The sequence below is a fragment of the Candoia aspera genome, chromosome 4, assembly GCF_035149785.1.
Source record: "Candoia aspera isolate rCanAsp1 chromosome 4, rCanAsp1.hap2, whole genome shotgun sequence".
NCBI classification, from domain to species: domain Eukaryota; kingdom Metazoa; phylum Chordata; class Lepidosauria; order Squamata; family Boidae; genus Candoia; species Candoia aspera.
Window position 1 is genome coordinate 109,435,224 of NC_086156.1, and position 27,018 is coordinate 109,462,241.

Below are 27,018 nucleotides of genomic sequence, written 5' to 3' on the forward strand. Positions count from 1 at the left end.
TATCACAGAGATTCTCCCCAATAATGCATCTATCTGTTTAATATTTATTTATTTATTTATTTATTTGTGGTAGGGTTTTGGCTCAGAACTACCAACATATCCTGGCTTTGGCATTTGCTGTAAAAGAAATCAATGACAACCCACACATTCTGCCAAATATCACGCTGGGCTTCCAGATCTACAACAGTTATTTGAGTGCCAGCTGGACTTACCTTGCCTCGATGGAACTTCTCTCCACCTGGAAGAGGCTCATTCCAAACTTCAAGTGTGACAGCAGGAACAATGCAGTTGCAGTCATTGGGGGACCTGACTCAAATGTCTGCCGCCATATGGCCCCCATCCTAGGTATCTACAAGATTCCACAGGTATGGTCTTTCTAGGTTTTCCTGGGCTTTCTCAGCACCCAGCTTTGCTCCCTCACTCATAGTATTTCACCAAAAACTCAATCTGAACTGTTCTGTATTTGTGTTCTCTTTCTCTCCTTTCTCATACATTGTTGATTGTGCCTTGCTATTTTTACATGTTAATCATTACACTTTAGCCATTGAATGGTGAATTTTTGTTTTAGATTGCTATCAGATTTTTTTTTTTTAATTGGTTGCTATGTTCATTTTCTAAGTATAGTTATTTGAGCACATTAGGTGGAAAAGCAGGATATGCATCTCTGGAATTCATTAAAAACATAATTAAACAAGCCATGTTTCATCACAAGGTTGCCATCTGAGCTTTCTCTGGGTGGTCCTTAGGTATGAAGTGGACATTTGACTTGGGTTAATATGTTCTGAATGCAAGGAGTGATCTAAAAGAGCAGGATAATCTAGAAGGTTCCACCTTGATCTAGTCAAGCAGTGTTTTGTAGGTAAGATTTTTTGCGGTTCGAAACCGCGCGGCGGGGTGAGCTCCTGTTGTTAATCCCAGCTCCTGCTCACCTAGCAGTTCGAAAACATGCAAATGTGAGTAGATCAATAGGTACTGCTTCGGCGGGAAGGTAACGGCTTTCCGTGAGTCATGCTGGCCACATGACCCGGAAGTGTCCTATGGACAACTCCGGCTCTAAGGCTTAGAAACGGAGATGAGCACCGCCCCCTAGAGTCGGACACAACTGGACTTTACGTCAAGGGAAACCTTTACCTTTACCTATAAGTCCTAGAGTGGTGGGCTGAGGGCTAGAAAGCTATCCTGAGAGTTTTTTGTCCTGACAGATGATAATGTGAGAGAGAGGAGGGGGGGAGAGAGGGGGGGGGCTAGGAACTGTACTTGAGTGTTCTGCCAAGGATCACATTCCCAAAACTAAGACCCAATGTAGTGCAATTTTAATTAACCATAATTTTTGTACAGTAATAAGATTGCTTTCCAAGTACAACAATCCCTCAATTAATAGTTTCCCAAGTAGTTAATAATGTGCTTCTCTCAATGAGTATATTTCTGACAATCACATTTAAAAGAATACAGTTCAGTGCCATTTTCTGAAATGGTTCTGAGTATTGTAAACAGGCTCTTAAATTCCTGGTCTTCAATGCAAGAAGACTGGCACATATATATCAAAATCATTCTTCCAAATGTTGTAGAGGTTGTCAGAAAAAAAGGGTAATTTCTTCATTTGTGGTATTTATGCAATGAAGGTATACCATTCTGCTGTAAAAAATTTTGGGAAATAAGTACCATTACTAAACAAAGAATTGAATCCCAGAGTTAGGCTTACTGCATTTATTTACTGGACCAAACCTCAAGCTGAAAAATAATGAATTTATTGTCTATTTCATTTCAGCAGGTGAAATAGTGATTGCCCAATATTGGAAACCTTGAGATATCATAACAGTTGAGATGTGTGTTGACAAGGCCTCTTCAAAACCCACATTAGAAAAAAAAAATCAAAGATAAAGTTAAAATAATGAGACATTACAGACAGGAACCACAATTTTATCAAATTTGGATGGATTCTATTGTTTACCTCCATGTTGTTGTTTATTTGTTCAGTTGCTTCCGACTCTTCGTGACTTCATGGACCAGCCCATGCCAGAGCTTCCTGTCGGTCGTCAACACCCCAGCTCCCCCAGGGAAGAGTCTGTCACCTCTAGAATATCATCCATCCACCTTGCCCTTTGTCAGCCCCTCTTCCTTTTGCCTTCCACTCTCCCTAGCATCAGCATCTTCTCCAGGGTGTCCTGTCTTCTCATTATGCTGCCAAAGTATTTTAGTTTTTCCTTTAATATCATTCCCTCAAGTGAGCAGTCTGGCTTTATTTCCTGGAGTATGGACTGGTTTGATCTTCTTGCAGTCCAAGGCACTCTCAGAATTTTCCTCCAACACAGTTGGAGTTCAAAAGCATGTATCTCCCTTCTCTCCGTCTTCCTTATGGTCCAGCTGTCACAGCCATATGTTACTATGGGGAACACCATTGCTTTAACTATGCGGACCTTTGCTGTCAGTGCGATGTCTCTGCTCTTAACTATTTTATCGAGATTTGTCATTGCTCTTCTCCCAAGGATTAGACTATAATAATATAACACTTTACATATTTGGTAAATTTGTACATGTGCAGTATCTGTCTCTTTATATTTTAGTGTGTATGTGTGTGTGTGTTTTGTATTTTTTTTTCCTCTACACATCTTGGATTTAATTTATGTATGTGTGTGTATATACATACACACACATACATGTGTATTTTGCAAACCTGCTTTCCTTTTCAAATCTCCTTTAGCTCATGTATGGTTCTTCTCCAGTGCTGGATAACAAGCATCAGGAAGCTTTTGTCCAACAGATGTTTCCAAACTGGACCCATCAGTACAAAGGGATTCTTCACTTACTTCTGTATTTCAGCTGGACATGGATTGGGGTGCTTTATATTGATGATGAGAATGGGGAAAGGTTTGTGCAGAATGTCCTTCCCTTTTTTTCTCAGAGTGGCATCTGCTTTGATTTTATTCAAAGACTCCCCAAACACAGTTTTTCTACTGAAACCTTTAAACTTGTATCAAGGGGGATTGAAACATACAAGGTAACTGAGCGAAACACCTACAATGTCTTGTTCACACATGGTGAACTACAGACAATGCTAGTTTTAAGAGTATTGATAGCATTTTCAGAATATGATGGATCAATTAAGTCTGAAAGTAAAATTTGGATCATGACAGCCCAGATGGACTTCACATCCCTCCCTTTTCAAAGGAATTCAGACATAAACTTCATCCACGGTGCTCTTTCGTTGGCAATTCCCTCTGAGGAGATATTGGGATTCCACACATTTCTTCAGAGCAGAAAACCTAGCTCAGAAAAAGAAGATGGCTTTCTCCAGCTATTTTGGGAAAGTGTATTTGGATGTTCCTTTTCTACTCCAAACTTGAAAGATATATCTGAGAGTACCTGCACTGGGGAGGAAAAACTGGAGACTCTCCCTGGGTATGTTTTTGAAATGAGGATGACTGCCCACAACTACAGTATCTACAATGCAGTCCATGCTGTGGCACATGCCTTGCACTTTGTGCAGTCAATGAATTCCAAACAACACACATTGTCAAAACAGCAGAAGCTTCTCAATCAACATTCAAGTGAGGTACAACCCAAAATGGAAATATGTACAGGTGACACCTGTAGAAATAAGACATTAGAACTGATAAAGGTCTTAGAAAATAAGATGTTAGAACTGATAAAGGTCTTTCTTCCCTTCTATTGCACCAAAACCCTTCTATGGCTTTGGACTTAAAGTACTTTGGCAATGACTCTTGACAACATTTGCTGTTGTATTTTTTTATATGTGCTTTTGATTTCATTTCTTAGGTCTAATGGATTAGAGATGAATGAGTGCATGGAACAATTCACACCAGCTCTCTGATTCATCTTGTGTTAACTGATGAGTAGAATGTTTAATAAGATGTCTACTTAAACCGCTTAATGAACATTAAACAATTCCAGGTCTATTAGGAATGCCATGGTGGTTTGGCTTCCTTTATGAATTGTGTGGCTCAAGACAGGTGACCTGTGCAGATTTATTTTTCCTCTGTCTGAACTTGATGTTATTGAATAAAGGCTAGAGCTGAATTGCAACCCTGACCAAACCAAGGATAGAGTCTTCCACTTTTGTCTGTACTAAGAAAAGTGGAAAAATATGAGCCACTGGCATAATAATAATAATAATAATAATAATAATAATAATAATAATAATAATAATAATTCCTTATATTAATATGCTGTTCAACTCCAGTTGGCTCTGAGCTGTTCACAGCAAGAAAACAGAAGTTAAAAACAACAACACTGTAACAAGAAATATATATTATCATGGCAGAGGTAGATTCTCACCTGCAGAGTAGAACCTAAATCAATAAAGAAGCATTATTTTTATTTTTATTTTTTTTATTTTTAATGTACTGCCCCAGGATACAATCCAGCTACAATAAAATATTATCAAATAAGACGTGAACAGCAGTAAAAATTACAGGAAATGAAAACAACATGAATAAAATCAATCTGTCTTCTTCTTCTTCCTAGCATTTTCCCACTGTCGCAGGGTCTGCTTTTTGGATCCTGAAATGCCACTTCACCCGATCATCCACATCGTCAGGGTGCAGACCCTCAATATAAAATCAATCTGTACCACAATATATTTATAATCACAAGTAAAATAATCTTTTACCATTATAAAAACTTAAACCTACCTACCTGCCATATAACTTTACTAATACAATTCATACTAAAACAGCCCTACCACCATTCTCAGCATCTATTTACAACCCCTTCCCCCAAACTATCTGCTTCATTATATAAACAGGGTTTCAAATCCCTCTTAAATACATCTAAGGATATGTGGAGTCAAAATAACCTAATTTTCCCCTAATGCTGCCTCCCACAGCTAAAGGTTTACCTCTTTAAGGAAGCTCATTAGGGAGAAGTCGTTTTTATATATGGGGGCAAGTTGTTCCATTGGACCTTGTGATGCCACCGAGAAGGCTCTGCAATAAGATCCCTGTAGATGAAACTCCTTTGGAAAAGGGGTCCTTAGCAAGGCCTGTCTCACATGTCTTCCGGGACTGGGAATGAGGACACCTGATTTTTTTAGGATTCAGAAAAGCTACAAGTTTTATCTAATTGCAAGGATCTGGTATCTCTAACAACTTGGATATCCTTACAGTCATAGAGACTTTTGGTACTACAATGTCCAGACAGCTTTAGTAGGATACATCTCATGCTTGCCCAACAGGGTCAACTGATCCCTAGATTAGCTCCTGAAACCTCCACAACTGGAAAATCTTTCAGAACAACACAAAACAAGGCAATATGGAAACCCTGTTTCACTCGTTAGAAATGAGAGGCTTTGTGGTTTCAAAAAGGGTGTTTTACTCAAAGCATAACCAAAGCAAAGGACCTCTTCAATGTTTTGCACAGTGTTAATAAAAGGAACAGTGAATTCAGTACTGAAAGTTTCAGTAAAGCTATTACTCCAGACATGGTTTCATTAATGAACAACAATAGGTGATCATACCTGTTCGCACCTCCTGCATTTATTTAAATTCCTTCCTTCCTTCCTTCCTTCCTTCCTTCCTTCCTTCCTTCCTTCCTTCCTTCCTTCCTTCCTTCCTTCCTTCCTTCCTTCCTTCCTTCCTTCTGAAAGAAATAGTTAAATATAGCACATGCATCTCTTATTAAATAATTATTCTTATGACTTTTCTCCCTTTGTATCTCAGTTGCATCACTTTCTAAGAAAAGTTTCATTTAACAACAGTGCTGGAGAAAATATTTATTTTGACAGAAATGGTGAAAGAATAGCTGCATTTGATATTATCAACTGGGTGACATTTCCAAACCAATCTTTTCTTAGAGTCAAAGTTGGAAAGATAGACCCCTATGAGTCATCAAATACTTCATTCACCATCAATGAGGATAACATTGTATGGCCTAGGAGGTTCAATCAGGTATGGGTTAATGCATTTGTTCTGGTGTTTCCAGATGTTTTCATCAAAGGGGAAAAGTGGTTTGCTCAAAGCCAGTCCTAACATTAGGCAGAGTGTCTTATGGTGGGGATGGACCTGTAGTAGTATCTCCCAAATATCAGCCCTTGGCTACCCAATTCTTCTCATTTGAGGACAAAACTGGTTGTTGTTGTTTTTTCCTAGACTCCTAAAACAACCCTCCATCTTGGTTGCAATAGACAATATTATCTCATTACTAGGGATCAACTATTTTTTTCCTATGATTTTTGCTGGCTTCAGTACCTCAAATGGGAAATTGAGGACATGACACCGTCATGATCTTTTCTCAAAAAGAAAATGTCTTGGGCTAGCCCTAAGATACGGATCAAATGTGGTGTTGGCAATATCTCTCCAATCTGTAAATTAAGCAGTATTGATTCAAACCATTATTTTCTATGTTTAATGTTCATCTAGCAAAAACATTCCAGCTACCCTTTGGCATCTGATTCTTCAAGACGTTCAGAAAGTTAAAAAAAAAATGATAGCAAATTACAATGGGATATAGTTTAGAAAAATGAAAAATAATATAAAATGATGAAGAATAGTAAAATAAATCCAAAATATAGTCAGCAACAGATTCAAAAGATATCCCATTATTGTGTAGTAGTTACGGCTTTGGACTAGAACCAGGGAGACAAAGGTTCAAGTCCTTAACCACAAAACCCCACTGGATATACTGGAGCCAGTTATTCTCTCTCAGTCCAATCTATCCTACTGGCTTGTTGCTATGGGGATAAAATGACATATGATCCCCACATAAGTCACATTGACCTTTTGAAGAAAAGGTAGTATATGTTGTTGTTTATTCGTTTAGTCGCTTCCGACTCTTCGTGACTTCATGGACCAGCCCATGCCAGAGCTTCCTGTCGGTCGTCAACACCCCCAGCTCCCCGAGGGACGAGTCCGTCATATCTAGAATATCATCTATCCATCTTGCCCTTGGTCGGCCCCTCTTCCTTTTGCCTTCCACTCTCCCTAGCATCTTCTCCAGGGTGTCCTGTCTTCTCATTATGTGGCCAAAGGATTTCAGTTTTGCCTTTAATATCATTCCCTCAAGTGAGCAGTCTGGCTTTATTTCCTGGACTATGGACTGGTTTGATCTTCTTGCAGTCCAAGGCACTCTCAAGATTTTCCTCCAACACCACAGTTCAAAAGCATCTACCTTCCTTCTCTCAGCCTTCCTTATGGTCCAGCTCTCGCAGCCATATGTTACTGTGGGGAACACCATTGCTTTAACTATGCGGGCCTTTGTTGTCAGTGTGATGTCTCTGCTCTTAACTATTTTATCGAGATTTGTCATTGCTCTTCTCCCAAGGATTAAGTGTCTTCTGATTTCCTGACTGCAGTCACCATCAGCAGTAATCTTTGCACCTAGAAATACAAAGTCTTTCACTGCTCCTACATTTTCTCCCTCTATTTGCCAGTTATCAATCAAGCTGGTTGCCATAATCTTGTTTTTTTTTTGAGGTTTAGCTGCAAGCCAGCTTTTGCACTTTCTTCTTTCACCTTCATCATAAGGCTCCTCAGTTCCTCTTCGCTTTCAGCCATCAAAGTGGTATCATCTGCATATCGGAGATTGTTAATGTTTCCTCCAGCGATTTTAACTCCAGCCTTGGATTCCTCAAGCCCAGCATGTCGCATGATGTGTTCTGCATACAAGTTGAATAGGTAGGGTGAAAGTATACAGCCCTGCCGTACTCCTTTCCCAATCTTAAACCAGTCCGTTGTTCCGTGGTCTGTCCTTACTGTTACTATTTGGTCATTATACAGATTCTTCAGGAGGCAGACAAGATGACTTGGTATCCCCATACCGCTAAGAACTTGCCACAATTTGTTATGGTCCACACAGTCAAAGGCTTTAGAATAGTCAATAAAACAGAAATAGATGTTTTTTTTCTGAAACTCCCTGGCTTTTTCCATTATCCAGCGGATATTGGCAATTTGGTCCCTAGTTCCTCTGCCTTTTCTAAACCCAGCTTGTACATCTGGCAATTCTCGCTCCATGAATTGCTGAAGTCTACCTTGCAGGATCTTGAGCATTACCTTACTGGCATGTAAAATGAGTGTGATAGTTTGAACATTCTTTAGTGTTTCCCTTTTTTGGTATGGGGATATAAATTGATTTTTTCCAGTCTGATGGCCATTCTTGTGTTTTCCAATTTTTCTGGCATATAGCATGCATTACCTTGACAGCATCATCTTGCAAGCTTTTGAACAGTTCAGCTGGGATGCCGTCGTCTCCTGCTGCCTTGTTATTAGAAATGTTTCTTAAGGCCCATTCAACCTCACTCTTCAAGATGTCTGGCTCTAGCTCACTGACCACACCGTCAAAGCTATCCCCGTTATTGTTATCCTTCCTATACAGGTCTTCTGTATATTCTTGCCACCTTTTCTTGATCTCTTCTTCTTCTGTTAGGTCCTTGCCATCTTTGTTTTTTATCATGCCCATTTTTGCCTGAAATTTACCTCCAATGTTTCTCATTTTCTGGAAGAGGTCTCTTGTCCTTCCTATCCTATTGTCTTCTTCCACTTCCACGCATTGCTTGTTTCAAAGCCCCACTGGATATACTGGGGCCAGTTATTCTCTCTCAGTCCAATCTATCCTACTGGCTTGTTGTTATGGGGATAAAATGACATATGATCCCCACATAAGTCACATTGACCTTCTGAAGAAAAGGTAGGATATAAAAAGGTAAATAAATGTAGATAAATCTTTGAGAAAATTCCTGGAGTGGAAAATGTGTTTATCAGCATGCAAAACTCAAACCATGGCAGAAATTTCAACAGTCTGCTACATAAATGATGAATTTTTAATAGTTACCAAATCCATGCATCAATCCAGTTCCTAACTATACATCCCAAAGTATTACACAAGCTCTCTACACATATCATTTGCATGTTACAACATTCTACTTTATATCTTTTATCTCTAGACCTGCCCCGTTTCAATATGCAATGACAACTGCCTTGAAGGTTTCAGTAAGAGAAAAAAAGAAGGTCTACCATTTTGCTGCTATGATTGCTTTCCTTGTCCAAAAGGGAAGATATCGAATCAGAAGGGTAAGACACATAATATACTGATGTATCACAAATATTTGCTCTGTGAGACTGAGAACATAGACATAGACATAGACATAGACATAGACATAGACATAGACATAGACATAGACATAGACATAGGCATAGGCATAGGCATAGGCATAGACATAGACATAGACATAGACATGAGAGCCTGTTTGGTGTAGTGGTTAAGGCACCAGGTTAGAAATCTGGAGACTGTGAGTTCTAGTCCCACCTTAGGTATGAGATCAGCTGGGTGATTTTGACTCTCTGAGTCTTGGAAGAAAGCAATGGCAAACCACTTTCAAAAATCTTTACAGACTAGTCCAGGCAGTCACCAAGAGTCAACATTGACTTTAAAATTCTCTCTCTCTCTCTCTCTCTCTCTCTAACACACACACACACACACACACACACACACACACAAGATATTGGTAGATATATACTGCTTTAGGGCTGGCCTTGTATTTGAACAGTTGTTCAGTTAAATCATGGTGGTAGCATCTGCAGATGAAGATATACACATGGGATTGTTTTGTGTGTACTGTTAAAGCCATAACAAACTAGGTTACAAATATAAAATCAAGAAAATGCATAATATAAAATAGACAAAACAAGATACAGTATGTGTCATTAAGAATTCCTGATTTTCTTAATTGTAGCCTTGCAGAAATATGATAGTGACTCATACAATGGGGCTAGTAAGTATTAAAATTTCTGAACTAATAGTTCCCAACCAACAATGTGAGTCAGTGATGGAGAAGGCTGGAAATGTCTGTTTTAGATGAATCCTAATTGATTTCATTAGGACTTTTGCAATATTGCACATTGATTGTAGACATGAATTCTCTTTCAGATATGGTTGATTGTGTTCAGTGCCCAGAAGGACAATTTCCAAACCATGACCAAGACGGATGTCTTGTGAAAGAAATCATCTTTCTGTCATATCAAGAACCTTTAGGAATTAGTTTGGCCATTCTTGCTCTCTTCCTTTTTTTAATCACAGCTTTGGTGCTTGGAATTTTCATGAAGAACCAAGACACTCCCATTGTCAAAGCCAACAACCGGGATCTCACTTATGCTCTCCTTATTTCTCTCCTGCTCTCATTCCTTTGTGTTTTACTGTTCATTGGCCAGCCTGAGAAGGTGACGTGTCTTCTTCGACAAAGTGCTTTTGGCATCATCTTTACAATTGCTGTCTCATGTGTCTTGGCCAAAACTGTCATTGTGGTTCTCGCTTTTAAAGCCACCAAGCCGAATTCCAAAATGAGGAAGTGGGTGGGGAAACCCCTCGCCAACTCCATTGTTCTTTCCTGCTCTTTTGTTCAAACAATTATTTGTATGATATGGTTGGTGACTGCTCCTCCATTTCCAGATTTTGACATGCATTCATTACCTGAAGAAATTATACTAGAATGTAATGAAGGCTCCAATGTAATGTTTTACTGTGTCCTCAGCTTTATGGGTTTATTGGCTGTTGTAAGCTTCATGGTAGCTTTTCTAGCCAGGACACTGCCTGATACTTTTAATGAAGCCAAGTTTATCACCTTCAGCATGCTAATATTCTGCACTGTTTGGTTATCTTTTTTCCCAGCCTATTTAAGTACCAAGGGGAAATATATGGTGGCTGTGGAGATCTTTGCCATCTTGGCCTCCAATGCTGGGCTACTGATTTGTATTTTTCTTCCCAAAATCTATATCATTTTGGTGAAACCTGAGTTAAATAATAGGGAACAGCTAAGAATAAAACATTAAAAATGTTTAGTATTTGTGGCATTCAGCTAACTAATTCAAAAATTGTATAGATTCTAACAAAGGAAAGGGATAGATACATCATAATTTGATTATTCCCTTAGCTTCTGTGAGTTTTTGACAATAATTTATGTAGTCTAAAGGCCACATCTAGCATCTAGCTGCATACATGAAAGTTTAAAATTAATACAAAGTGGGGTGCCTATACTAGGTTCACCAATTTCAGTCCAAAGCCTTAGAGTGTTTTCATAGGAGGTATGCATTGGTGTCCATAGGTACAATTTCCTATGCAAGCCTGGTTTTAAAGTCCCAGATAATGTGAACAGCTTCACTCTGGGTCAAGTGAGTGTAGCTACATTGGTCTTACAGACTTCCCAGCTAAATACATGGAGATCAAGGGAGGAAGGAGGCAGACTTATGTGCTTGGACCTATTCTCAGTGCAGTTTTCATGCAGACCAAGTCTTATGAAGTCAATGGGATTTATTTCAGGAAACTATTGATAAGATTGTACATTCAGTATGTGTATCCTGTGTCCATTTTTTCCTGTTGTGATTGATTGATTCATTCACTCACTCACTCACTCATTCATTCCACTCAATAAGTGACTCAATTTGTCTCATTGAAATGTGACACTCAATGAACAATCCTGTGTGTCAGATCCCCCCTGATCAAGGGATTCACAGAACCCCTTATCAGAGCATCTGCCATCATTTCCTTATCAATGGTGTAGACTCCTTGTTGCCAGATGGGAGGGGGTGTGAAGTTGGAGCGTGAAGTGTATTATTATGGCTACACTTTCATGATGGGAGACATCAAGGACATCAAGGACAATGGTTTGAGATACACCGGAAACACCAACGGGATGGGAAGGGGTGTGTGTGACATACTTTCATGGGATAGGGAACCAGTTAAGGGAATGTAGTTTTAAATCTAGGTTTGAGTGGGAACTCTCCATTTGCAGCTTTACCTCTGTGCCATTCATTTTGCTTCATTAAAACAATTAAAGGATCCCAGCCTCCTGACTGTTACTGTGTGAATGCTTGAATGAACAGGTGCTGACACTGTGTTTCAATCTCAGGTAGCTCCAAGTGGCAAATACTCCAATACAGTAATATATAATTAAAACATAAAGCAGATGATGATGATGATGATGATGATGATAACCATCACATTCAGCATCATGCTGAGGAAAGACATTCTCAGTAACAATCAATCACCCAACATTTTGGTGGCAAAAATACCAGCAGAGTTTATGCTGGGTAGAATGGAACCTTGTTCCAAAAGAGAAGCGTTTTCTAAAACTGTCCCTGGAGGAAGGAGAAAACTACAGAAAAAGTGTCCTCTAGAGGCTGAGAGATCAAGTAGGACCAGGGTAGCTGCACACCCCACATTGTGGTCCTACCATAGGCCATCCACAAGAACAATCAATGTGGTCTTGGTTTGTTACCTGGCCTGATCCTAGATTGAATTGGTCCTGATAATCTGTGTCTTCCTGGGCCTTTCATAACTGCAGATCCACAATGTTCCCCAGAAAAAGGAAGTTGGAGACTGTTTTATAATTATCCAAAACAACTGGACTAAGCAATGGCTTCTTGAGGAAGGGCACCTACTTACTTTCTAGTCTCCAAATTCTGACAAAAATAAATGCACTATTAAATTATAACTTTTCTTGCAGTGTAGTAGACATAGACCTTCTGCCACCTTGATATTTTCTTTCATAATGCCATCAGATTTTATATATTTACTCCCCATGATCTTAATTTCATACATGGTGTTATATCCCTTGCAATACATACAAAGGAGGTTCTAGGATTCCAGTATTTTGCTCAGAAATGGAACACCGAAGATGAATTTCTAACAGAATTATGGTTAAAGACTTTTAATTGTTTGCTTCCAACTTCCATGCTAGAAACAGAGGGTGAGATGATCTGCATTGGGGAGGAGAAACTAGAGAATCCCTCAGGGACCATGTCTGAAATGGGCATGACTGCCCACAGCTACAGCATCTACAGTAGTGTCCATCCTATTGCACAGGAGACAGAAACAGGCATGGAAGATATTCTCCTGAACCACGTAATTTAGAACATCCAACCTTCCCTATTAGTGACTGGAAACACCTTATGGACTTTTTGCTGAAAAATAAATAAATAAAAACAAACTGATGATTTATGGATTTGATGATTAGAAAGTGTAGATTATGAAAAGAAAGAATTTTGATGTAACCTGAGAGAGAGGGGGTAAAATATAAATATACTTATAATTGCTGTTAAGAAGATCAGAAGCCACTTCTTCATTATTCTTTCTTTTCTTTTTTTCCTTCTTTTCTATCTCTCTTTTTTCTGTCTCTCTTTTTTCTCTTTTTCATTCTATGTTACTTTTTATTATTCTTTTATCTTTAACTTAAAATTTGTATTGTATTTTTAGTCTATGGAAAAACTTATTTAACAAAAACTATATATAAAATAAAAAAGAACATCCAGCCTTCTTGACGCTGGTACCTGTCTGTTGCAATGGGCCACAATTCCCTGAATTTGCAGTCAGAAAGAATAATTACCTTGGTTTTATTACCTCTGAATAAGAATGAATGTTTGGCTATTTAGGTCTCGAGTACTTATTGCTTCCACTTCGCCTTGTACCCATTTATTCTACTGCAGATGTGTTTATTTCCATTAAATGGGTGAAATGCAACTTATTGTGATCCACCTTCTAGGATCAGCTACGTCAGGCTATGCAGAGATAAGGCTGATTTTAAATCTCTCTCCTTATACAATACCAGTGTCTCTGTCAAGAAATACAGGAACAATTCAGCCTCCTTATTAAACTCATAGAAAGTTTCAGAGTATTATCATTAGGCAATTTCTCTATATTTACTAAAAAATTCAGTTGTAGCTCAAAGAATTGTTCCATAAATCTTAGTGTCTCATCTTGCTGTCTGCAAACAGCAGGAAACAAAGAGGTGGTTTTGCTTTTTTCCAGGTTTATAATATGGTCAAAAGGAAGCAGCTATATAGCTTTAATTCTATGGGGTTCTGCTCCCATGTTTCTTGAAGAAGAATTTCAAACTTCTCCAGAGCTGAAATGAAGATGAAATTAATCCAGCAATATACCATGTGGGTGGAAACAGGCCCCAAATTCAGTACTTCCCCCCCCCCCAAACGTCCACTTAGTAGCTTGGAAAATTTAAGACAAGCTCCTTGTTGAGTGAAGATCTCCTTAGAATGGATAATGTTATTCTTCTGTGGTGACTTCATCTCAGTGTTTGTATCAGTGGGTTCCATGGCATCCTTCTTTGATGACAGTTGAGCAGGAGGCAGAGGGGAATCTGCTACAGCTCTAAGTGGAAATCCAGGAAAACAGTTGAAGTTGTGGTGAAAGAAAACACCAGCCTCCTCATAAGTAAGCCAAAGCTCCTGACTGTAAGAGTCTGTGGACCTGGCCAAGCCTAAAGGCTGCTCCATTGAAAGAGTGGGGAGGTGGTGGGTGTGGGGGAGAAGACTGTGACTGCAGATACCAGAGGAGGAGAACAAAGAGAAGCCTGCAGAGGAAAGGCTGGAAATTACCCCTATCAAGGCCTGTATAAACAGACTCCTCCACCCATCCATGCTGCCTGGTTTGGACCTGGCTTATCTGTCAGGCCCTAAATAGAGCCAGTTCCTCTGTTGGAATTTCTTATGTGATGAAAGGAAGGGGGCAGAGTCTTCACAAGTAGGGATTTGCCTGTTTTCTCAGATGCCAATTGAGTGCTAGTGTGAAGGAGTATAACTAGCCTCAAACAGCTGATGCCTGTCCCATTTTTATCCTTTGGTTTGCTATTTTATTTTGATAATTTATTTGTAAGTTCTTGGATTGGTCTGCTGACACTCCAAAGAGACTGGTTTCATTATCAACCCCTGACCCTGAATGTTTAAGGGTCTGGAAGAATAAACTGCAGCAGGTTTTCTATATTTTTGGAGTCCTGTGTTGGTTTGCTGTTACTCACAAGTCAGTCCCCTGCCTCTCTGTCCACTTGGGACTTTGCCACAGTTGTGCACTGCTGGAAGAGATCTGAAGGACCAGTTTGGGGACAGATCATCATGGAGGAATTCTCTCTATGTCAACACTACCCACTATGGAAGAATGGTTGGTGAAGTTGACAGATTTTGCTGAAATGGATAAAATGACTTCGGTGATTAGAAAAAGACACTATTTACATTTATTGGTGACTAGAAGCCTCTTATGGACTTTTTGTGTAAAAATAAAAAAAAATGAACTCTTGATTTATGATTTTGATGATTAGACAGGACAGATTATAGAAAGAAAAGTAATATGATGTATTGTTAGAGAGAGAGGTTAAAATATATTGTACTTATAACTGCTGTATATATTTCTTTTTCTATTTTTCTTTAACCTTTTTTTTCTTGTATTTTCTTTTTTTCTTTGACTTCCTTCTTTTCCCCTTTCCTTTCTTACTTTATGTTAGCTTTTAACCTTATTGTTTAAAAGCTTTAATAAAAAAGTATTTTAAAAAATGAGAAATTCTATCTATGTAGCCACTAAGAGTCAACACTGATTTCATAGTACATCATCAACATTATTAGCTTTAAACGCCAGAGACTATCTGTCAAAAATAGCTTCAGTTCTATTATTATAATACTTTATTGAGTTTCTGAGGAGGTTCAACCAGGTTATACAGTATAGGCCTATATATCCACATTCATACATACAGTTAGGGGGTGAGTGTGACGTGAAAGGCCTGCTTGCAAGCCAGAGATGCTTAGGATCATGTAACTACAGCCACTGTCCCCTTCACCTGAGAGGCAGGTGTAGGAGTCAGGAAGGGAAATACCTTCTTTGTCTCTAGATAGTCTTGGCTGGAGGCCCTCAAAGAAGGAAGGGACTTATACAACTGGGCCAAAGTTTCAGGCCCTCTGCTACCAAGCAGCAGAGTCAATGGGAACCAGTAAGAGAAAGTTGGCATGAAAAACCATAGAGAGACACACCAAGATTTTGTATTTCTTCTCAGTGCAACCTCTTTTCCACTCCTCGGCTCCTTTGTCTGCTAATTACATATGCTTTTCCTTCCTCAGAGAAATGATTTAAATTGTCAGGTAGTGAGTCATAAAAGCCACCAAAATTTGAATTCAAGAGACTTCCTAAGGGCTTTTCTATTATTTAAATGTTGTTGCTTTCTTATGTTGCTTTCAAAAGCAACCCTTTTCTTTCTTTTCTTTTTTTCTTTTTCTTTTTCTGGACCAGTGGGAAATTACTGCATGGGAATCAACCCAGAATGATTGTCTGCCCTGTAATTATGGATTGCGAGTTAGCCTGCAGCTTCTTTGGGTCTGGGGAGAGTTCCGGTGGCTGTTATTGATGTCACAGATCAAAGTAAAGGAGGCTCAGATATCCCCTGGGCACTTCAGAGTTAGGGACGCTACAGAGAGAGACTGTATTAAGAAGCTGGTGAGAGATGGTTTGCCTTGTGCTTCCTTGGCTTGGGATCTGCAACTTGAGGCTGCTTCAGTGTTAATGTGCCATGAGGAGAAATGTTCTTTTACAGGGAGATTTTCATTCATGATTATAATACTCAGATTCTTAATATTAGTGCCCCTTCCTAAGAGTGTCTGCAGGGTTCCAGTGCTAAAATGCCCCGGGACCCAGCCTATTCGTTTTCTTCATAAATATTATCAGCCAGGAGACCGGATCATTGGCGGCATTCTCTCCCAGACCTTCCCTCTTTTTAATATAATGGAATTCAGAAGACACCCATTCCAGGACATACTTTCGGATCACATGTAAGTAGCTGTGTATTTTAAAATTGCACACTTTTTTTTCCATTTCCTTTTTAAAAAATATGCAATATTTCAATCCTTCACTACTCATATGCTTATTACACCTTATTAACATATGAGAGAAGAACCTTTCCTTCTTAAAGGTGCTGAAATTCCAAAGTTAATACAGTAGTTTTCAATTTCTTCTTTCTTTTATCTTTTTTTCTCTCTCTCTCCCTCTCTTTTTTTTTGCAGATTACCAACTCAGAACTACCAACACATCTTAGCTTTGGTTTTTGCTGTGAAAGAGATTAATGAAAGTCCCTTCATTTTACCGAACATCACCCTAGGCTTCAACATATACAATGATTATTTTAGTCCAAGATATACCTACGTAGCTACAATGGAACTCCTCTCCACTCCAAATAGATTCATTCCTAACTATAAATGTAGCCTCCAGAATAATCTGATAGCAGTTCTTGCGGGACCAAGTTCCATGGTTTTTGTTGATATGGCCACCATCCTGAATCACTACAAGTTTGTGCAGGTAAGTTCTTTGGGGAAATCACAAGGCTAGTTTTTTTATGTTTCTAATCTTTCATTAATTTTATTATATATTTTGGAGACATGGAATAAAATGGTTGGATGATCTCACTTGAAGATCTAAATGTAGCAAAGATATTAATGTGAAAAAAAAAGAAAAAAAGAATCACAATTCTCAATGGACCTAACAGTTTTCCTTTCCCATTTCCTGGTTTCATTTAGGTTGTGTATAGCTCTACTCTAGAGACCAAGACCCAGACACAATCTCGTTTCTTTTACTGGATGCTCCCAAACGCAATCTGTCAGTATAAAGGACTTCTCCAGCTTTTTTTGCATTTTGGCTGGACCTGGATTGGGCTGTTCTACCTTAATACTGGCAACATAGCAGAGACTTTGTGGAGGAATGTTCTTCCCATGTTTTCCAAAAAAGGTGTCTGTTTTGAATTTATGGAAAAAATGCCAGGTGGATTTTTCAATGGCAATGAAAAAACTGCACGAGAGGCACATGGAATTTTAAATGTAGTCTTCAACAGTACAACTAATATAGTGCTTATTCATGGTGAATTTCACAGTATGTTAAATTTAAGGTTTTTACTCAACCTGCTGGAGTTTGGTGATGTGGTATATGACACAAAAGTCTGGGTTATGACAGCAGATGCAGATTTCTCATCCGTTCTCTTTCAAAGGAGTTGGAATGTTAATTTCATTCATGGAACTCTGTCCCTTTCAGTTCAATCAAAGGAAGTATCAGGATTCCAAAATTTTGTTCGGGTGAGAAACCCAGCTTTGGCTAAAGGAGACAGTTTTTTAACAGAATTCTGGCAACAGACATTTAATTGTTTGCTCCCAATGTCTTCTGTAGACGAAGAGGATGAGAATATCTGCACTGGGGAGGAGAAACTTGAGACTCTCCCTAAGACTGTGTTTGAAATGAGCATGACTGCCCACAGCTACAGTGTCTACAATGCCGTCTATGCAATTGCACATGCTTTGCATCTTCTGTACTCTTTCCAAGGCCAGCAAAGGTCAGTGAGGAGACAGAAATTCCTTACTCAAGAGTCATGGAAGGTGAGCAGACTAATTAGCACATCTCACCAGATACAGTATGTTGGTTCAGTTGCAAAGTTGCCTATTGGCTTTTTCATTCTTTCATAGTATCAGATATATTTTCATCATTCAGTAACTTCTCATATTTGTGACCAGTGGCTGATCTAGTTGTGAAACATAATTTTAGCTTAGCAAAGACAACCTTGGCAATTTCTATGGTGTAGAGAACATGATTTATCAGTTAGATTTCTGTTGAATTAAAACCCCATACATTAAGTAAAGTCTTATATCCTTCTTTGTAAACTGTCTCAAAACTTTAAAATACTGCTTTGTAATTTATGAAAACTGCATGTTACATCTGCACAAAAAGATATTTTCTTTGGCTTATATGTATACAATGTCATTCACTAGTAATAAAATATATGGTTCTTCAGTTTACAACTGTTTATAATAATATACGCAAGCTATGCAAGCTATATCTTATTGTTTGTATATAAAACAATTTACCATTTCCTTACTCAAGAGTCATGGAAGGTGAGCAGACTAATTAGCACATCTCACCAGATACAGTATGTTGATTCAGTTGCAAAGTTGTCTATCAGCCTTTCATACTTAATACTATCAGATATATTTTCACCTTTTAGTAACGTCTGATATTTGTGACCAGTGGCTGTGTATTTAATACCAGCTGTGTATTTTGCAAGTGTTAGTCATAATGCACCAGCATTGTGTGTGTGTTGTATACTTTGTATACATTATGTTGTATACATTATGTGTGTGGACAGGACCAGCTGTGTGTCTTTTATACTTTATGGTTTGCTTTCTACAAGATATTGTTTTGCTTTCTAATTCCAGAATTATCTCAAATTCTAATTCCTTCTGTTTAGAAAATTTGACTGCATTGCTTAAATATCCCATTATTATCCAAATTCTAGTGCCACTTCTCCTGTAGTAGCAATGCCATTAATATAACTTATTTATTTTATTTGTTGGGTTCATTTTCAAATTATATATTTATGGTGATTTGTCAGAAAAGATTAAAATTACAACCTTCTTTTGCCCTGAAAAAAATTGTGAAACATCATTGTAGTTTAGCAAAGACAAACTTGGCAATTTCTATGGTAGAGAAAACATGATTTATCATTTAGATATTTCTACTGAATTGAAAACCCATGAATTAAAGAAAATGTTGTATTTTTCTTGGTAAACTATCTCAACACTTTAAAATGCGCCTTGCATGTTACATCTGCAGAAAAAGAATTTTTCCTTGGCTTATCTGTATACTATGTCATTCACTAGTAATAAAATATATGGTTCCCCAATTTACAGGATGTTGTAATATATATGCAAGTTGTGAATGGAATCATATAGTAATGATTATTTCTAAATATTATATTGGTTCTCTATAAAATGATTTAACATTATTTGCTGAATTGCTAGATCCCTTGCAGTAGCCCACTGAAAGTTTTGAGGGATAATTAACTACAGTATTGACACTGATCTAATGAAATGCATTTCCATCATTTTAACTTTTTCATCCCCTTTTTTAAAAGCTCCACCACTTTCTGCGAAGCATGTCATTTAATAGCAGTACTGGAGAGAAGATTTCCTTTGATGAAAATGGGGAATTAGTTGCAGGATTTGATATTATAAACTGGATCACATTTCCAAACCAGACATTTCTTAGGGTCAAAGTTGGAAGGATAGATCCAGGAGCAGTTTCTGACAAATGGTTGACTGTTTCTGAAGAGAAGATCATTTGGCCCAACCAGTTTAATCAGGTGAGGTCCATCTCATTTCAACCTGGAATGGTTCAATTTTATTATGGCCAATCACAAATATTCAGGTTCTTACCTCAACAGATAGCATATATATTCTGTACTCCACATTCTGAAGAAATATGCACTTCTGATTACTTTTTTAAATTTGCTTTGCAAATATCCTATTGCGACAACAATTTTAAGATTAGTATACCTGAATTTACCATTTGTGAAGAGCGTATATTTTCTGCATCTGAATTTAATGTGAGAGCCAGTTTGGAGCAGTGGCTAAGGCATCAGACTAGAAAGAAGGAGACCATGAATTCTGGCCCCACCTTAGGCACAAAGCCAGCTGGGTGACCTTGGGCCAATTCCTGACTCTCAGCCCTAAAAAGGAGGCAATGGCAAACCACTTTTGAAAAACCTTGCCAAGGGACTTGTCAGACAGTCTCTGAGAATTGGACATGATTGAAAGGATTAAAAAAAAAATCTAGAATTCTGTAATCATATTGCTGAAATGAGCAAATACCAATCCTTCCCTCTGAACTGGATGATGAGCATCCTTTGTAGATACATGAGGACTATCATAAAACCCAGTAAAATTTGTCAATGGTTGCACTGATTTTCAAATCACTGTAAACTATGGAGATACTTCTATTGGAAATGGAGGCATCTTGGAGATCTTCTTTTCTTTTTCTCTAATCAATGTTAACTCGATCTGGATGATTGGAGAACGTGCCTGTCCCAGACTCTCTGAAATGGTTTCTACTAGTTTTGACATTTTCCAAATTATATATTCAGGCTAGATCATTGCTATTTTAGGCAGTGACACTGTTAGGATAGAATTTGGGGAGAGAAATTGAAGGCCTTATCCAGCAGTGTTGTATAAGACAACCACAAAATATTGATGACTATATTTTTGAATCTATCTAAAATAATGGTGCATGCACCCAGCAGCACCTAGTTACTTTTGGTGGAAATTCCCGGCTTTAGGAAAGATAGGAGGTTGAATAAATGCATAAATTAATAAATAAACAATAAATGCAATGGAAAACTACATCGGTATTATAGTCAACAAAGAACAAGATGGGCCCATCTACCCATCAGAAATTGAGCTTGATTCCAGAGGGGTTTCAGCTGATGAAAAGAAATTTTATAATATTGTGTCCTGAGTTTTGTTTCATATAGACTTATCTGAGTGTTTCAGAAAAAAAGTTTGTTTCTGTTTGTTGAGAGATGACCAATTTTCAGTTTTTTGTTCATGCATCTAGTTTTCCATTCATCCTCTTTGCCTTCTAATGTCACAAAATTGACTCCAACCTGAGAAGCTGGAGGGATTTTCTCCTCTCAAATGTCCCAGAACTGTTGATGTATTGTATGTCTGGTTTCATCTAAATGAGAGAGAATGGAAAGCTGCCATCCATTCCTAGATATCTATAGGTTTACAGATGCAGCATTTGACAACTCTTTTTCTATATTTCAAAGTGTCAGGTTCCCCAATCAAAGGTTTCTAAACCTTTGTCAAGGCATCTGCCATAGTTTCCTTATCTACTGGTAGCCTGGTTCTCTCCAGGAGGGAGGGGTGTGAAGATGCAGTGTCTGGAACATTCCTATGTTTATTATGGCTACCGGGATGCCAAGGACGTGGAACTGCAAGGCAGCAAAAACACCACCTGGAATAGAGGGAGGGGGTTGAGTGGTTTCATGGGAAAGGGGACTGGTTAGAGCTTTGTAGTTTTAAAAGTAAGTTTGTGTGGGAACTCTTTATTCACAGCTCGGTCTCTGTACCCTGCATTTCACTTCATTAAACAGTTTAAGGATTCCAAGCCTCCTGACTGTGATTGTGTGAATGCTTGAATGCTGAGGTGCTGACACAAAGTATCTTTTTTTCATTCTTGGATAGGAATGGCCTCTTTCACTCTGTAATGAAAAGTGCCATTCAGGTTACAGAAAGACCAAAATTGAAGGACAATCATCTTGTTGTTATGATTGCACTCCATGTTCAAAAGGGAAGATCTCAGACCAGACAGGTAAGAAGAAGAAAGACAGGGAGGGAGGGAGGGAAGGAGGAAACATTTGATAGAGGGACACTGGGGGCTGGGTGAAGCTAGGGTTTTCTTATATTTTTTTCAATTCAGCAACAAATTGAATTGTCAAAAATTGGGACTAGGAAAATACCACCTCAGAACTGGACCTAAGAGCAGTTATGATTGTTAGAAAATAACAGTTCAACAATGAAGTCAATTATGTGGGTTCTCCTTGATTACATATGCAGAAGCAGAAGCTAGACAGTTACCTTACAGAGATGCTTTCATGTCATTTCCTACTCTGAGTAGGCTTGGATTGAGCTAAATTGTCCCTTCCCTCTCTGTGATTTTAAGGGTTTAACAAGCTGATGATCCACAGCTCTCCTTCTCCATAACATCTCAATCAAGAGAGGCTGGAAATATTCTGTCACAGTGCCTAAATGCAGTGATTGGGTGGAGGAGAAGCAGGAAACTGATATTGAATCCAGCACACAGAGACCTTGGTATGGAAATTACAGGCTGTGTCCAAGGGGATTTCCTTGGCCTTGGAATAGAAGAGTGACATTCCAAATAGCGTGTCATACTCCAAGAAAGAATAGACATGCAGTTTGGATATTCTTTAGATTTATTGATGCCACTGGAGGTCAGAATCACCTCTTTGGCCAAGAGCATCTATTACCAGCTCTTCTTTGGCATGCCAATCAGTCTATTACCATTGTTCAGACACTGAAACCCTGACATATGGATTACTGTAATGTACTCTGTCAGGGGCTTCCTTTTCAATGGATTCAAAAGCTGCAGATAGTGAAGAGTGTGAGGACCAAATTGTTGAGTGGACAGCTGTTCTTGACCTATGCAAAGAAGTACGTTCATTGTTGCATTGATACAGGGTACCTGGAAGACCATTCTCCTCCTCCTCCTCCTCTTTCTCTTCTTTTCTTTACTACTTTATTCTAACTTAACCATTGTTACACAAATATGCACTGGACTAAAAAACATAAACTTAAATTTAAAAACCCACTAAACTGTTCTCTGTTAAGAAACACAAATTTCCCCATATAGTGTCCAGGTTCTATATACTATAATTAACAGAAATACAACTGAAATATCCCAATGATTCATGGAAATTTTATTTCTATTCAAGAACTATCTAAATAAGAATTCTCTATTCCAAAAGACTTATGCACACAAACACAAACTAAAATTGCATATTTCAGTACAACTTAGGGAAATATTAACATTATCCAGAGAAATTATTAAGATCAATATCTGGGGAGGGAAGGAGGGAAGGAGGAAAAAGGAAGGAAGGAAGGAAATATATATAGTTTATCTAAGAGAAACAAGCTAGTACACGATACAAAATAACATCTTTTCATACCAATATTTAATAACAATGTGTTTTTTAGTATGAAATCTGGACCTAGAAAAACTTATTCCACTGGAGCTCATTCATCATACTACCACTATCTATATAAATAGGTGCATCATCATGTACAAAAAGAATTTTATTTCAATTTTATTTATGTATATCATGCTATGTACCAAGGGCCTTCTGGTATATTTTGACTTAAATATGTTCATTTGGCTTTCCAGATATGGATGATTGCTTCCAATGCCCAGAAGATCATTATCCAAATAACAACCAGGATTTATGCATGCCAAAGCATATAAGTTACCTATCCTACAAAGAACTGTTGGGGACTGGATTAGCTACCATGGCTTTTGTCCTTTCTTTCATCACAATATTGGTGCTTGGAATCTTCCTGAAGTACCACAACACTCCCATCGTCAAGGCAAATAACCTCAGTATCTCCTATGTCCTCCTTGTCTCCCTCCTCCTCTCCTTCCTTTGTTCTCTACTTTTCATCGGTCAACCCACGAAGGTGACCTGTCTCCTTCGACAAACTGCTTTCGGTATCATTTTTTCAATGGCAGTTTCCTGTATGTTAGCCAAAACCATCACTGTCATTCTAGCTTTCATGGCCACCAAGCCAGGATCAAGGATGAGGACATGGCTTGGGAAACAACTGTCCTTTTTTATTGTTCTTTTCTGTACTTTCCTTCAAAGTGTTCTTCGTGCTGTGTGGCTTGGAACTTCTCCCCCCTTCCCAGATTTTGATATGCACTCCATAACCACTGAAATAATTGTTGAATGTAATGAAGGATCAGCTTCAATGTTTTATTCTATTTTAGGTTTTATGAGCTCCCTGGCCCTTGTTAGTTTTATTGTAGCTTTCGTAGCTAGGAAGCTACCAGACACTTTCCAGGAAACTAAATCGATCACATTCAGCATGCTGTTGTTTTGCAGTGTCTGGTTGTCTTTTCTCCCTGCCTACATGAGTACCAAAGGCAAATACATGGTGGCTGTGGAGATCTTCTCCATATTGGCCTCCAGTGCTGGGCTCCTGTCTTGTGTCTTTTTCCCCAAATGCTACATCATCATGATGAGGCCTGATCTCAACAGAAGGCAGCATTTAATGAAAAGAGTGAATTAAATGGTATTGTCAGCAAAGTTTTCTTTGTGTTTTTCTTTTCAACTGATGAACTGAACTATCATTAGACAATGGTAGTCAATCTCCTCAGGCAGCAAATTTGAGAGTTGCTTTAAAGATCATCATATGAGTATTTATAATTCCTTTCATTATATGAGAGGTTAAATTTAAAATAATATAAAGTTTCAATTGCTGCAGTGGTTGATGATAAAATGGCCATTCTGAGATACATACACTTGAAGTCATAGCATCTATAGTAAGTAAATTAATTTTAATTAATTAATTAATTAATTAATTTTTGGATGTGTTAAATAAACAAACACACAAACAAACAATTCAAAGCTACCCTGCTTGAAATCCCCTTGTTCACTTACTGGATCTCATTTTAGCAGGGCATATGCATGTAATTAAGAACCAGATGTCATGAGTAAGGATGGCCAGCAGGGGGCTCCCATCCAGACTGTCAAGCGCATGCGTAGCACTGAGGAACTGTTCAGCCATTCAAAGAGACACAGATCAGGACCGCCTTAACCCTTGGGGGTTATATGTCTGGGTTTTTCCCACGCTTCTTCAGTTTGTTAGGATTCTTGTTAAGTACTAGTAATAAATATTAGAGACCAGTTCATTGTCTCAGTGTGTTTCCTGGTTGTTAGGACACCAGGTATATTAACAGTCTCTAGAAATGGATGCCTAAGACCCAAAAATACAAGTAAAATTTTCTGTGGAAATTAGATGCTATTATATATTATCTGGAGGCCCCTGTCTGCATCATGACTGAAGGATGTATTTTTGGGGTGGAAATGGTTAAAGGATTTCTAGTTGAAGAAGAAGAAAAAGCCAGAAGGGTCACCTTTCCTGGAAGCATCTGGACTGAATTAGCTTGAGTGTGTTAGAAGCTGGTTTTGCTTTCTTTCTGATAAAGCAAAAGGGATAGAGAGAAAGAAAGCATGGCAGGAGCAGGCGTCTTTGTTCTCCTCTACCAAGCTTAATGGGTGCATGCCATTTTTATTCTTTGTTTTGTTTGAAATTGTTATTTCAATTTGGAAATAATAATAATAATAATAATAATAATAACAACAGCATAAAGTATATGCCAGCTGACTCCCAGCAAATCATTAATGAGGTATCAGTTTGAGGAAAAATGTGTTTCTTCTCTCTCCTTTGTAACTAAAGAGAGGGTGGAAGATTAGGAGACTCTTTAATATAATTACCAGTGATAGAAAGCTTTCGTTTATTACCCTATCTAAAAAGTCTTACTTATTATACATCGATGACTTTAGTGACATAAGGAAGATTCATTAAACTCTATGCTGGAATTACCATTCAGTATTTATAAAGGAAGGAAAACATTTTTTCTGCAGCAATGGGAGGGAGGGAGGGAGGGAGGGAGATCCTAGAAGGTCATATTTTTTTAAATCCATTCAATTGTGTCCAATTCTTGGACACAAGTCCCTGCAGTTTTCTTGGCAAGGTTTTTTGAAAGTGGATTGCCATTGCCTCCTTCCTAGGGCTGAGACAGAATGACTGGTCCAAGGTCACCCAGCTGGCTCCATGACTAAGTCTCCTGGTTTCTCGCCTGGTGCTTTGACCACTACACCAAACTGGCTCTCATAAGGATAAATATAATATAATTAATAATATAAACATCAATAACAATATGTAACAATATATGTTATATGATTAGACTCCATGTTCAAAGGGAAGATCTCAAACCAGACAGGTAAGAAAAAGCTTAAGGATATGGGATGTGTTTCAGCATTTATATGTATGTATGTGTCTGTGTGTATAGATAAAATATAAATACATATCTCCTGACAAATAGTATAAGAAAAATGGCCATGTTCCTTTTAGGAATACCATAAAAAGTGGGGTTTTGGATAGGGAAAACTTCATTCCCAGCCACAGCATATGTAAGCTTAAGTCATCCTAATGCAACTCAGAAGAAGTGCTCCCAGGTGCCTTTTCACTTCTGAACAACATTTCACCAAAAGTGAGTGTTTGCTTCACTCAGTTACAGATCCTAATACAATTGTTTGAACAGAAAATTATTCTTTGAACTAGGACAAGTTTCTATAACAATGAGTGCTTATATATAACCTGATGTCTAAATGCTGAAACACACCCCATGTTCTTAAGCTGTTTCTTACCTGTCTGGTCTGAGATCTTCCCTTCTGAACATGGAGTACAATCATAGCAGCAAAAGAGTTTGTTCTCTTTCTTGTTTTTTTCTGAAACCTGAATGGCATTTCACATTACACAAGGAAAGGGGCTGTGTCTGTCCATGTATGGAAGGAGCATTCGATGTCACATGCAGAAAATCAGAAAATTGCTCAGTAAATGTTCACAATGACAAGGAGGATTCCAATGTTTGCTCATGGGAAGTAGACCAAAGCAAGATGGACCCACCTCATTGTCCTCAAGACATACACTTTATCTATTTCCAGTGGGGTTGGAAAGTAGAGGAATCAATATCAATCTCATTGAGAATGAGGACTATATAAAAAAGGCATGATCATAGATAGAGGATGTCCTCAATTCATGGACCTCATTTTCTAGAATCCACATTAATTTTGAGATTACTTTCCAGGAATGAAAGATGAATCTTTCAAAGATGATTATCAGAAAG

At 38.2% G+C, this 27,018-nt stretch overlaps 2 protein-coding genes across 2 annotated transcripts; both read left to right on the forward strand.

Moving 5' to 3' along the window:
* Window positions 1-221: 221 nt before the first annotated feature.
* Window positions 222-10,778, forward strand: LOC134497022 (vomeronasal type-2 receptor 26-like). Its single transcript, XM_063302736.1, has 5 exons — window positions 222-365; window positions 2,702-3,553; window positions 5,679-5,906; window positions 8,897-9,023; window positions 9,880-10,778. Exons 1-5 carry the CDS (start codon window positions 222-224, stop codon window positions 10,776-10,778), a joined length of 2,250 nt encoding a protein of 749 aa, XP_063158806.1.
* Window positions 10,779-12,699: 1,921 nt separating this feature from the next.
* LOC134497023 (vomeronasal type-2 receptor 26-like) lies at window positions 12,700-24,395 on the forward strand. Its single transcript, XM_063302738.1, has 8 exons — window positions 12,700-12,849; window positions 16,012-16,215; window positions 16,372-16,547; window positions 16,779-17,070; window positions 17,289-18,134; window positions 19,667-19,894; window positions 21,777-21,903; window positions 23,494-24,395. Exons 1-8 carry the CDS (start codon window positions 12,700-12,702, stop codon window positions 24,393-24,395), a joined length of 2,925 nt encoding a protein of 974 aa, XP_063158808.1.
* The last annotated feature ends 2,623 nt before the right edge of the window (window positions 24,396-27,018 follow it).

Bases quoted from the DNA above. Each gene is read 5' to 3' on its own strand.
- LOC134497022 (XM_063302736.1), top strand. From the start codon at position 222: ATGGAACTTCTCTCCACCTGGAAGAGGCTCATTCCAAACTTCAAGTGT. The intron at 3,554-5,678 runs GTACAACCCAAA...TTTGTATCTCAG, and splicing joins TCAATCAACATTCAAGTGAG to TTGCATCACTTTCTAAGAAA. The intron at 9,024-9,879 runs GTAAGACACATA...ATTCTCTTTCAG, and splicing joins GAAGATATCGAATCAGAAGG to ATATGGTTGATTGTGTTCAG.
- LOC134497023 (XM_063302738.1), top strand. From the start codon at position 12,700: ATGATCTGCATTGGGGAGGAGAAACTAGAGAATCCCTCAGGGACCATG. The intron at 16,548-16,778 runs GTAAGTAGCTGT...TTTTTTTTGCAG, and splicing joins GACATACTTTCGGATCACAT to ATTACCAACTCAGAACTACC. The intron at 19,895-21,776 runs GTGAGGTCCATC...ATTCTTGGATAG, and splicing joins GGCCCAACCAGTTTAATCAG to GAATGGCCTCTTTCACTCTG.